Source organism: Tiliqua scincoides, chromosome 5, assembly GCF_035046505.1.
Source record: "Tiliqua scincoides isolate rTilSci1 chromosome 5, rTilSci1.hap2, whole genome shotgun sequence".
Lineage (NCBI taxonomy): Eukaryota > Metazoa > Chordata > Lepidosauria > Squamata > Scincidae > Tiliqua > Tiliqua scincoides.
The window spans coordinates 85,188,838-85,200,946 of record NC_089825.1 but is presented as its reverse complement, the minus strand read 5'-3'; the positions used below and the strand labels follow the sequence as shown (position 1 = coordinate 85,200,946).

The following is a 12,109-nucleotide window of genomic DNA, read 5'->3' as shown; positions in this document are numbered from 1 at the left end:
ACTGTAGTAAATGCCTTAACAGATTGCCCAAAACTGGTTTGGATTTCACAAATAGATACATACATTATAGCTGTGACTGCTCATTCTGCACTCCACCACCCCCCTCTCCCCACTCCAAAAGCAAGGACTGGCTTACTAAAGTCCTTCAGAGAGAAATTCATCATTGCAAACAGCACATAAAAATGGGCTCTGTGTGTTTTTCTTTTTATGCAGGGGATGCTCCATTCTGCACGCCGGAGCAGTATAAAGAATGTGCAGAGCCCGCGCTAGGTAAGTTCTGAAGGATGAGGGATTCCTTCATTGTCAGTATAATCTGCTTCTCAGAGTTTCATTTCTGGGAAGGTTCAGCAAGGTCTATATATCTAACTGGGAATATGCAGTCAGTAAAGCCCTGTGTCCTGGAATATGTGAACAAGAACAGCATTTCTGAACATGCGCAGAGTGCATTTGCTGACTATTGAGCAACTGCTGTCTGTCCCCTCACACTGAAGATCAAAGAGCAGAGGGGATAGGATGGGATTCAGGCAAGTTTTAGCTCTAACGCCTCTGTTTTTGGAAATTGAATGCTGTTGCTTGCAGTGGCTGTTGTACAGCACTAAAATGAACTGTGGAGGGAGGCACGTGTTTTGCAAAATTTCAGACTGCATGGTCCGAATTCACATGTTGTCACCCGCCCACTCCCTCCAATATTCCCAGCTATGAATACTGCTGGATTTGGAGTATGTGTGTTACAGTATTGTCCTGAACTTTATCAGCAAGACTTCAGATTTAGAAATCTCACTTGATCAATAGAAGCTTTTTCCCAATCAAAAGCACAGCGTGGGAGAAAGTACTCGAGCTCCCTACCACCCCATCATAATTTAGCTGTGCCCTGCATGCTATTTTAAGTAAAACGGAAAACAAACTAAAAAGCTGGCTATAACACAAGTTTCTCAAGTGTCATTTCTCTATAACGTGTCATTTCTCTTGTCATGTGTCATTATCTGTATAATATGGCCTAAGCTTTAGATGGATTTTTTTTTTTTTTAAAAAGGAATTGAGCAAAATTCATAGTGGTAAGATTTTTAGTGGCTATTAACCATGTTCACAAAGAAATGGAGCTTCCACGTTCAGTGGCACTATACCTCTGGTGAGGGAAGCAAACACCACATGGTGACTGTCATCATCCGCTGCCTGCAAGCATTCAAGGAGCCCTGGCCTTGAATCTGCTATCACTGGAGACCTTTGGTCTTATCCAACAAAACATTCCTCTTCTGTCCCCATTCAGGGGCAGTCCATTCTACCAGTGACCCATCGAGATTCCCATTTTGCTTTACAGTGGTTCTCGGAGAAAGAGACAGCAATTACTGTGTGTGCCAAACCCCATGCAACTTGACCCGCTACAACAAGGAACTCTCCATGGTCAAGATCCCCAGCAAGACCTCAGCCAAGTATCTTGAGAAGAAGTTCAACAAGTCAGAGAAATACATCTCGTAAGTCAGAACAGTCTAGACTGGGCTAGAATAACCTTTATGACAATCGGCAAAATATTGGCAGCTGAGTTGGTCTGAAGGGAAATATACAAGGTGACCACAGATTCCCTATGCAGGAGATTGTGTCTTCTGTTAATTCTTTCTTTTAAATTGTTTTCTAGGCAGGGCTTGGATGCCAAGAAGTATTAATGAGCTTTGTAAGCTGCCAAGTTATTCTACCAGTGACCCATCGAGATTCCCATTTTGCTTTACAGTGGTTCTCAGAGAAAGAGACAGCAATTACTTGCAAGTTACTCTTGCAGCAATTTCCCACCTGAAGTAACTAGCATGCATAGGGATTTTGTGGCCACCCTGTACAGTGCATCATATATGCTAGCAACCTGGGCAGCCAAACTGAGGGAGGCAAAGGTGACACGCATGAAGTTAAGTAAGCCACCTTCAGGTGCCAGATTTTGGGATAAAACTGATCCATTGTGTTTAAAGACTAACACATAGAGGGGGGGAAATGCATACCTGCACCTAGAAAATTAAAGGGTCAGGGAGAACCCTTCCCCTTGACCTGCTAGGTTTCTGTGTGCTAGGAAGTGGAGCATGCCAGCAAGTGATTCCCTCATCTGCAGTCTGAAGTAGAACAGTCCAGCCATCGTTTTATTATGTGATCTGCTGCTTTGTGTAGATGAGCTGTTTCTTCAAATGAGAGAGATATGCTGCATTTTCTTTACCTTCCACTGAAAATAATTGCCTGTAATTATCTCCTGCAGAGGCCATTCCACCTAATCATTATGTAACTTTATTATGTAAGAAATAGTACCTGAATCTGCTTATTTTCGTTTTTCCTTCATGTCATTTTTCCCTTTCGTGTTACATACCCCACTTGGGTCCCGTTCGGGGAGAAAGGCAAAGTAAAAATCAAATAAATAAATATTTACATATCTGTTAGTCCCAAAAGCTCAGGGCTGTGTACAAGCTTTTGCCCCCACCTTACCCCATTTTATCCTAGCTACTTACAAATTAGTAGCCGGTTAAAGAACTGGAGGCAGAGGGTAGAAGTAAATGCAGTTCTCGCAATGAAGGGAAGCAAGCAATGGGGTCACAAATGATCTGGAGTTAGCGGTTCGCAGTGATGTAGCCAAGTTTGACGAGCACAAGCAAATCTCAGAGGGATGTTTACAAACTGAGTGGCAGGACAACAGAATAGCAAATTAGGTGCAATGTAAGTAAGTGTAAGATGATGCACCGTGGGACAAAAATTTGTACTTTTCATATATACTGATGGGGTTTGGACTATGGTGACTAACCAGGAAAGAGTACTTAGAGTTCATTTTATTTAAAAGATGTATATGCCACCTTTCATCAAAAACTAAAATGCCGAAGGCAACTCATGGTCGATAAAAGCACAACACAATAAACAAAATGCAATAGATAACATACAATAAAACAGGAATACAGTACAAATAAGAACTATATAAGACATTAAAATGCAGTGGATAGAAGAGAATAGAAACAGGGAACAGCTTATGGAGGGGAGCCACTAAAGGGAGGAGGCTAGCCAATGAAAAGGCCTTCAACCCCTGTTGGAAAGTCACCAGGGAGGAGGCTGTTCTCATCTCTATTGGGAGGGAGTTCCAAAGCTGTGGAGATGCCACAGGGAAAGCCTTCTCCCCCCCCCCCACCTTTGCTGCCAACCTAGCCTCAGCCAGTAGTGGCACGTGCTGGAAGGAATTGGGGAATACTTCAGTGAAAACGCTAACTCAGTGTGTGGCATTTGTGAAAAGCAAATTTTGTGCTAGGGTCGATTTAGGAAAGGGACCAAAATGTAAAAACTACCACTATTGAAATGCCTTTGTACAGATCTATGACACGGCCACACTTGGAATATTGCATAAAGTTCTGTTTGTTTGCCCCAGCTCACGAAAGGGTATTGTAGGCTTGGAAAAGATGCAGAGAAAGACAACCAAAATTAACAAGAGATTGGAGCATCTGCGTTTTGAGGAAAAGCAGAAGTGCGCACAAGTTTTTAGTTTAGAAAAAAAGTACATCTATGTGGAGGACATGATGCACATTTACGAAATTACGCAGGAGGCAGAGAAAGTGGATAGAGAGAACATTTTTTTTCATCTCTCATAAAACTACAACTCTGGCTCCTCCAATGACACTAACAGGCTGTAGATTCCAAGCCAAAGAGAATGCTTAATATTAACTTCTGGAATGCACAGAACATATGCGTAAAGACTAAGATGACTTTAAAAGGGGGCTAGGCAAATGCACAGAGCAGAGATCTATCAGCAGCTATTAACCATGATGGTTCTGTAGAACCTCCATGCTCAGCAGCAGTCTACCTCTGAATACCAATTGTTGAGGGATGCAATTGTGGGAGAGGAATATTATCTTCACGTCCTTCCTGATGGCATCTGGGTGGCCAGTGTAGGAAACAGATTGTTGGATTAGATGTATCTTTGGTCTGACCAGGAGGGCTCTTTATATTCTTAAATCAGCAGGGTGTTTGCAGGGGGGGGGGTTAATCTGCAGGGACAGGGAGAAAGCAGTACACTTAGTTCACCTAGAAACCACTTCCCACCAATTACTCTCTGCCAAGGGGGTGGATTCCTATTCAGATATAACACATTCCTCAGGCTTGCAGCAAGGAAACTTCATTCCTCAGGCCACCCGTTGGGAATTTGAGATCTCTCATTGCTGAGCAGAAAAATGTGCACTAGCAGCAGAAAGATTTCTTCATGTGATGGATGCATCTCCTCACTCCCAACGTCCTGTTTTCTTCCCTCAGGGAAAATATTCTTGTGTTGGATATATTCTTCGAAGCCCTCAATTATGAGACCATTGAGCAGAAGAAGGCGTACGAAGTGGCAGCTTTACTTGGTGAGTAAAAGTCACGTGCATATGTGTCTCTTGTGTCAATCAGGGTGAGAGTAGGATGGTAAGGTAGAGGTGAGGTGAGCAATAGAAAAGGCCAAAAAGCAATAGAAAAAGGCTTTAGCCAGCAGTAGGAGTGCTCAAGGAGTTTCCTTGCTCAGATCAATGAGTGAGCCTGACCCAAAAGCCTTTATAGAGATCATAGAATGTCACCTGACCTGTTTTGATCTGCTACTAAGAGGATTCCTTGTGGGTCTGGCTAATCTCTCTGAAGTTCTCTCCTTTGACCAGAGATGATGGGAGCACAAAAGCTCAATTCCTATCTGACAACCCTAAGGCCGCCAGCTGAGGACCTGCTATAGGTCTCAGTCTTGACACTGGATTGCTGCAGTTTAACCAGTTCTAGCCACTGGTTCTGGGGATGATGAAGCTGCATAAGCAGATCTCCCACCTCACCCTCTTGTTTTTCTGTTGCTCAGAGGCAGTAACAGCCTAGAACCGAAATCAGGTTCTGCACAAAATTTGGTAAAGTGTCAGCTTCACTTATAACTCACTTCATTTGCAAACATTGTGCAAAAGGCAGCCTTTTCTTCCTTTTGTTTTGGAACACTTTGGAAAGGGAAGCAGACGGCGAGAACCTAGACTCATAACTGCTAGAAGAAAACGCTAACAGGAAACAGAAAGCCAATGAAACAGTCAGTCAGCAAGAACTAGATGTCAAGTCCATGCTCAACGTGAGAATGATCCAAAGCAACAGGAAGTAAAAGCTTCCTTTCGCAAAGCATTTGTAAATGAAGAGGTGTCAGTCGTGAGTGTGATGGGGAAATTTGAGAACCACAGATAAATGAAACTGTGGATATGGGACCCAAAGATATGAGGGGGCTACTGTACTCATACACTTGCTTGCTATTTTAAAATCCCTAAATAAAACAGCTTTGGTAAGTGGGAATATTTAAAACCGAGACAAAAGATTATTGAATTTTTGCAGGGCTGGTTAGGAGACCATGCATGGGAATTTCTCTTCCTCACCTCCCAAATTTTTATTTAGATTCTGCTGCAGGTCCATGACCCCAGTTTTATCTCCTGTTTCCATCTTTGCCCTGTCTCCAGAGGTTTGGCTTTGCATCCATCATTCTGAAAATCCCCTTGCCATCATGTCGAAATCAGATTCCAAACCCATCTGTTGCTTGGATGAAAGGAAGACAAGTATTATTTTGTTTCATTATGTCCTTTGGAAGCAGCCTTTGAAAGCAGCCTTTGAAAGCAGCATGTATGCACCTACCTGGTTGTCCTGGCGATACAATTCTTTAATTTTTGAGCAATAAAAAGAGAGATGAATTACTGTGATATTTACTGGCAGGGAAAGGAGGAAGATTCCTCCAATGTATTCCATAACCTCCTTCATCCCCTGCTGTTTCATGGAGGTTGAGCATGAACTTGAAGTGAACTAGCAGAAGTGAATACATCTGTTGATGATGAATGAAAAGCATTTCCTCATAGGAAAGAGAAATCAAATGTGCATGGAGATGATGTCTGGGAGGCAGGTTGAAACATCTGAAGGATTTATCAAATTCACAGATGATACAAAATTGGGGGAGACTGCAAACGTTCTATAGGATGGCCTAAAACTGGATGGTGAGCAGATAGCAACAAAATAAGGCTACAGTCCCATGCATACTTTCTTGGGAACAAGTCCCACAGAATTCAGTGGGACTTACTTCTGAGTAAACATAACTAGAGATTAGGCTGTAAATGCAGCAAGGAAAAGGGTGAATGAAATGTAGTAGTATAAACTGGAAGATAATTTGGTTAGAATTGTTAGATCATTCCAAGAAGATTTATTTCTAAAGGCAACAGACTGAGTGTAAGCCAGCAGTATAGTAAGCTGCTATAAGCCAAAAAGGATAATATTGTTTTAGGTTGTATGAATGCCATCTGAGAAAGTTGTTTACCATATTCACCAATGATAGGAAAGGCAACAATGGATTTAAATTGCAGGTGAGGGTAGACTTGGATTGTGTGTGAAGAAATTGGTACCTCTAAGCAGTCCAGCACCAGAACAAACTGCTTAGGAAGGCAATAAAATTATCTTTTGAGCTTTTCTAAAAAAGATTGCACAGACACATTTTGGGGTGCCTTGGCCACTGGATATATTGCTATAGGGGTGGTAACACCAGCCTGCTGAATTTGTGCCTTGAGTATAGTGCCTTAAGACTGGGATGTCCCTGATTCAGATGTCATCTCAACTACAAACTCACTGGGTAGCCTTAGGCAGCAAGCCTCTATTATCTCAGCATTCCCCCCACCCACCCAATTTGCAGTATTTGGATGATTACTGGCCTACTTTACAGGGCTGTTGTAAGGAATATTGAGGAAAATAAAGTCAGCAGCCTGAGTTTGGAAGATGAAGGCTGCCCTGCTGTTTTGGTGAAGCAAGAGCAGAATGCCAAGCTCCGGATAGGTAGGCCAGATGTGGCTAAACTGTACATACATGGACACACCCATCTGGCACAAACAAAATGTTTCTCATTTGGTTTTATCCTTTCTTCCTCAGGTGATATTGGAGGTCAGATGGGCCTTTTTATTGGTGCTAGTATCCTCACCATTTTGGAAATATTTGACTATATTTATGAGGTAAGTTGTGGTCCTCTAATGTGAGTTGCACCCCCCCCATGGCCAGTCATTCTGCAGCTTAGCAGAAAAAGGAAGATGGTGTGGGGCCTCACCTATAGGCCAAGTTACATCCATTTGCTCCCCTCTCAGATTACATCACTGGCCAACCAGTCTGCAGGGGAGGCAGGAAGGCAGACTGCAGTCCCTTCCGTAGGTCTTCTCTGATCATATTTGAATGTTATATTTGTTTTTGAACTTTTCTCAGTGAAACCTGAAGGCAAGATATGGTGATAAATAATAAAAGAATCTCCTTCTGCAGATCCCTTTGTTGTCACTCTGTCCCTAAACGCTACTTACCCCTCACTTCTGCACCCCAGGAACCCTCTATCTGCACAACCTCTCCTACCCCTAGTCTCTGTAAGGATTTCCACATATTCCACCGTACAAATCAACAGCCTACTTCCCTTTCAATCCATGACGTGATTTTCGATCTTCCATGACAAGGGAATTATAAAATTGGAATCATGTAATTTCCATTTTCTGAATACAGATTTCAAAAATGGAAAGCAGACTCCAAACCCAAATCTCAAATGCCTGCCATAAAACTCAGAACCGGTAGGGATTGGGAAGTCTTGGTCTCAGGTGGCAAAGACAATCATCAATATTAAATCTGGGTTTCAAAACAGTTTTGAAATTCAGGTGTGTTTGTGTGTCCCTCCAGAAGGTCAACACATAACTATTTTTTTAAAGAGAGTCTTGCTGCTTACCTAGTGGCGCTGGCATGGTTGATTTCCAACTTCCCCCGCCACTGTGTGCCTCATTCATTCTCTTCTCTTTTTGCTTCCTGTTTTGGCTAATCAAGCTGGAGTGACAATGATTGGGATGAAAGGAGGAAGCCTCTCACCCGCCCCTGGTTCTTCCTCTTTGGCCGTCCCCTTCCCACCCTCCTGTGCATCACAGATATCAGCATTTGACAGCCAGATACCAAACACAGACAGTGCACATACCCCATTGCTGTAACTTTAAATACAAAGAGCTGAGGGGAGATAAACGGGGCACATGAGCATCGCAGAGGCTCCGGCTCCCCTGTCTTAAAATAGACTTTGCCCAGCTGCCTTTTGCTGCGTGCTAGTTCTGTCAGAGCCACTTAGGCAGGGTTCTCATTCAGCTCAGCTGGACGGTAGCTCTCGAGTAAAAGCACATGGCTGCTTGTGGCCATGGGAAAAGCAGGCTGCTTTCTTACAAAGGTTTTCTAGGGATGGAGTGAGAGGCTTTGGTACCTGTAGGTAGCAACAGAAAGCCTGCTTCATGGGCTCTTTTCTCTGCAGGCCTGTTATCTTCCAGGAAACCTGACAAACCATAAGCTGCTTCAGTTTGCCTACTTGCTCAAAAAAATCGGAGTTGCCTTCGGATCGGGGCAGTGCCTGAATCTAGCGCTCACTGCTGCCTCTGCTCTCACACACCTGTGTGCATCCCTTCAGTAGAGAGCAGGTGGGCAAAAGAGCAGGCGCACTTCCAGCCTGCTCCCTTTTCTTCCAAAGATGGCTACATACAGCCTCCTTAATCTTCGTCTCTTCTGTTTGAAATGAACAGGCACAGAAGATACTGAGAATTTCTACTTCCTTCTCCAGCAGTGCTGATCAGCCCATCCAGTAGTCTGGAAAGGGCAGTGGGCTTGTCCATTTGCCGCCCTTCTAAGGGTTCTGCTCTACACAGACACTCCAGGTAGCCTCATGGTTGGGCCAGCCCTGCTCCAACTAACACAAGTTTCAAAGCAGAAAGCCATGAACCACAGAGGCCTCTGCAAGCAGCCACAAATAGCACCACTTGCCCTTTTTGTCTTTCAGCGACCACAGTTTTAAATCTTATCCCTGCCCCAGCTACCAAGTCATCTGTGTGGCCATCACCATGGTCTAAGCATGGATTCTGGTCTCTGCACACAGCTTGGAACCTCCCACAGCTGCCCAATAAGCCTTTTAGTCTCACCCCTGCAGGGAACAGGAGCCAATTGATTGAGGGTCTGTTCAGGAATGTTATCACTTGAAAGAACTGGAAGCAACTAAATTGGAAGAAGCCAATAAGTTGAAAACACTTTTTATAAAAGAGAAAGAGAAGTGCAAGGAGGACAATTAGAGGGCTTAGCCCTGGCAAGCCTTAGTAGACTTCAGCAGTCCATACGGAACACAGATGTGTTTTGACAAAACAAAAATTCACCACAGATCAGGTCTGAAAACATCAGAATGCAACAGGCTGAGAGTTAAGTTGTCTGATTTCTCAAACTGAATGAGTAAATAACATCTATTCCAGACTAAACAGTGTAGAAGCAAGCTTGGAGAATCTTGCCCATTGCTAAACCTGTTGAGTCCTGTATCTGAAGAGGCACTCCTAAATCAAGCCCCTTCAAGAGAAGAGGGCATTGTATCCTCTTTCTATGTGATCTACGGTTGCTAAACAGTAAACCCCAGAAGCTTCAGCCCATGCCTAATTTTTGAAATTTGGTTCTGAGGCAAGCACTGCTTCCCATGGAAGGTATTGCAAATTATACCATTCTGACAGCACTGAGCAATGGGGTTAATGTGGCCACCAACCTCCTTTCCCTTCAGGCGCTCATCATTGGATTCAGCGAAAGTATGCCAACTGCCATCCATGGTGGTCATTCTAAATGCCACCAGACATTCCAAGGGCCTTCTTCCGGCATGCTTAATTCTGAAAAGGCAGGGGCTCTCCCACCTGTTCTGAACATCAAGTCCAGTATATACAGGGTGTAGCATCTGTATGGGTGGTCATTCTTTCAGAAGAAGAATTATTATTGTTAAGAATATTTATCTACTTCTTTTCAACCAAAAAAGTCTACAAAGCAGTCTACAGAGCTTGTCTTAGAATTGCACTGGCTCTTAAAATGTGTGCATTTTAAGAAGCAGGAAATGAAAACTGTGCATGAAAAGAAGTAGGGATAAGGGCTGTGTTGTAGTGTGGATAGCCATCCTGGTGGGTAAAGCTGTTCTCCTGGTGGGTAAAGCTGTTCTCTTAAAGCTGATTCTTTTATGACTTGCTGCTGCTCTATGCTCTTTTTACCTATTTTTTTTACTCTGATTGCTGTTTTTAGTATGTGTTAATATGTTTTTATTTGTTTTTAAATTGTTTTTAATTATGTTGTAAGCCGCCTTGAGTCCCTTCGGGGAGAAAGGCGGGGTAGAAATAAAGTTATTATTATTATTATTATTATTATTATTCTCAGCTTTTAAAAACAGAAACAGATCTGGAGAATTGGTGCAGTGCATCAGTTGTCTCCAAGTGCATGTGCTGTCCCCACTTCAAATCTCCCTCACCATAAACTCCTCAAACAAGCAACTTCCACAGAGACTTCACTGCACTTCTGCAATACAGGAAATCATAACCTTGACCTATTTTATATGGCTGTTGTAAGGAAAAATGAGCATACATCTAGATACAAATACATCTAGAAACTGCTTGATTTAAAACCATTTTTTCCTTCTGACAAGGATTACTTTCAGTCTTAGTTGAAGAGAAAAACAGCCAAAATTGTTTTTGGGGAGAACACAGGCAGGGCAGGTTTCTGCTCCCCTCACCCATTCACACTGCACTTTGAATTGCTATCCATCCCACCATTTGTCGTGAGAATGGATGATGGCCGGATCCCAAAGGATCTCCTCTATGGAGAACTCGTGCAAGGAAAGCGCCCTACAGGTAGACCACAGCTGCGATACAAGGACATCTGCAAGAGGGATCTGAAGGCCTTAGGAGTGGACCTCAACAAGTGGGAAACCCTGGCCTCTGAGCGGCCCACTTGGAGGCAGGCTGTGCAGCATGGCCTTTCCCAGTTTGAAGAGACAGTTGGCCAACAGAGTGAGGCAAAGAGGCAAAGAAGGAAGGCCCATAGCCAGGGAGACAGACCAGGGACAGACTGCACTTGCTCCCGGTGTGGAAGGGATTGTCACTCCCGAATTGGCCTTTTCAGCCACACTAGACGCTGTTCCAGAACCACCTTTCAGAGCGCGATACCATAGTCTTTCGAGACTGAAGGTTGCCAACACCATCCCACCAGTTTGTAGGGAGTCACCAGCAGGCTCGGTTCTGCACATGGATCTGTCACTGTCACAGCTCATTTGGCCCTGAAAATAATGAAGAGATTTGAAACTTCTAGGGAGGTCAATGTCATTAGCCCCATATTACGTACGCAATGTGGTTCCGTACATTCCAGCCTGCCCCTAAGATCACCTGAGAGGGCCCTGTTGTGAGTGCCACCTTTGACGAAGGTTGGGGGTGGCAACAAGAAGCGAGGTCTTCTCTGTGGTGGCACCACAGCTGTGTCTCCCCCCCTTTTGACTTAAGAGCTGCCTTCTCCTTAAAGATGTAATGGTGGGGATTGAAGTCTTTGTTGGCTTTTTAGTAAGTTGAGTGGGTTGAGGTTTGTGTTTGGGTGTGTTACATTTAATCCCATTTGTTTTATGGCTTATTTCCTACTTTTATTATGTGCTATTCTAACACTGGTCTTATGCTGCTATATGTATTAATTATTTATGTTGCTCTTTTGTCTGCAGGTTTTATGTGCGTAGCATTGGGCTATGCTATGCATTGATGTTCTGTCTATTTTTGTGTTTTAGCTGTTCTGTGGTTGTAGGTTTTAATATTTATATTGTATTTAAATATTGTTAGCTGCCTTGTGTGCCATTGGGGAAAGGCAGGATGCGTATCTATTAAATAAATATTGCAGAAGGAGGTCTGAGGCTAAGAGTGTCAATTTGCCTTAAAATCACCCGAACAAGGCACATGTGAAATGTGCAACAGGGGTTTTCTGAATACGTGCAATGAAAGAAAAAAAATTAAAAATAAAAACTTAGTCTTGATGATTTTTTAAAGTGTTTCTAGTTCATAATATAGAACAAATTCCAGGCCTGATTTAAAAATAAAAATAAAAATACAGGCATGCCCTCATGTCCACAGGGGATCTGTTCCACAGTTCACTTCCGCTTCCTGTAGTGTTACAACTAGTTTCATCAAGCATTCAGGCTGTTGGCAGCCTGCTCTGTGACACTATAAGCTTAAATGCTTATAGCGACCTGTTTAAACAAGAAAACGTCACCCCAGTAAGCTTTTTAACAATTTTAAGGGGGTGCACGCAGGGGGGGGGG

At 43.4% G+C, this 12,109-nt stretch overlaps 1 protein-coding gene across 1 annotated transcript in view; it reads left to right on the top strand.

Moving 5' to 3' along the window:
• The window catches only part of LOC136651116 (acid-sensing ion channel 2), a 471,153-nt gene that overhangs the window by 455,730 nt on the left and 3,314 nt on the right, over positions 1-12,109 (top strand). The window contains exons 5-8 of the mRNA XM_066627259.1: positions 214-270; positions 1,319-1,472; positions 4,258-4,349; positions 6,898-6,977. Of these exons, the coding sequence (XP_066483356.1) occupies positions 214-270; positions 1,319-1,472; positions 4,258-4,349; positions 6,898-6,977 (383 nt within the window). The remainder of the gene's footprint in view (positions 1-213; positions 271-1,318; positions 1,473-4,257; positions 4,350-6,897; positions 6,978-12,109) is intronic.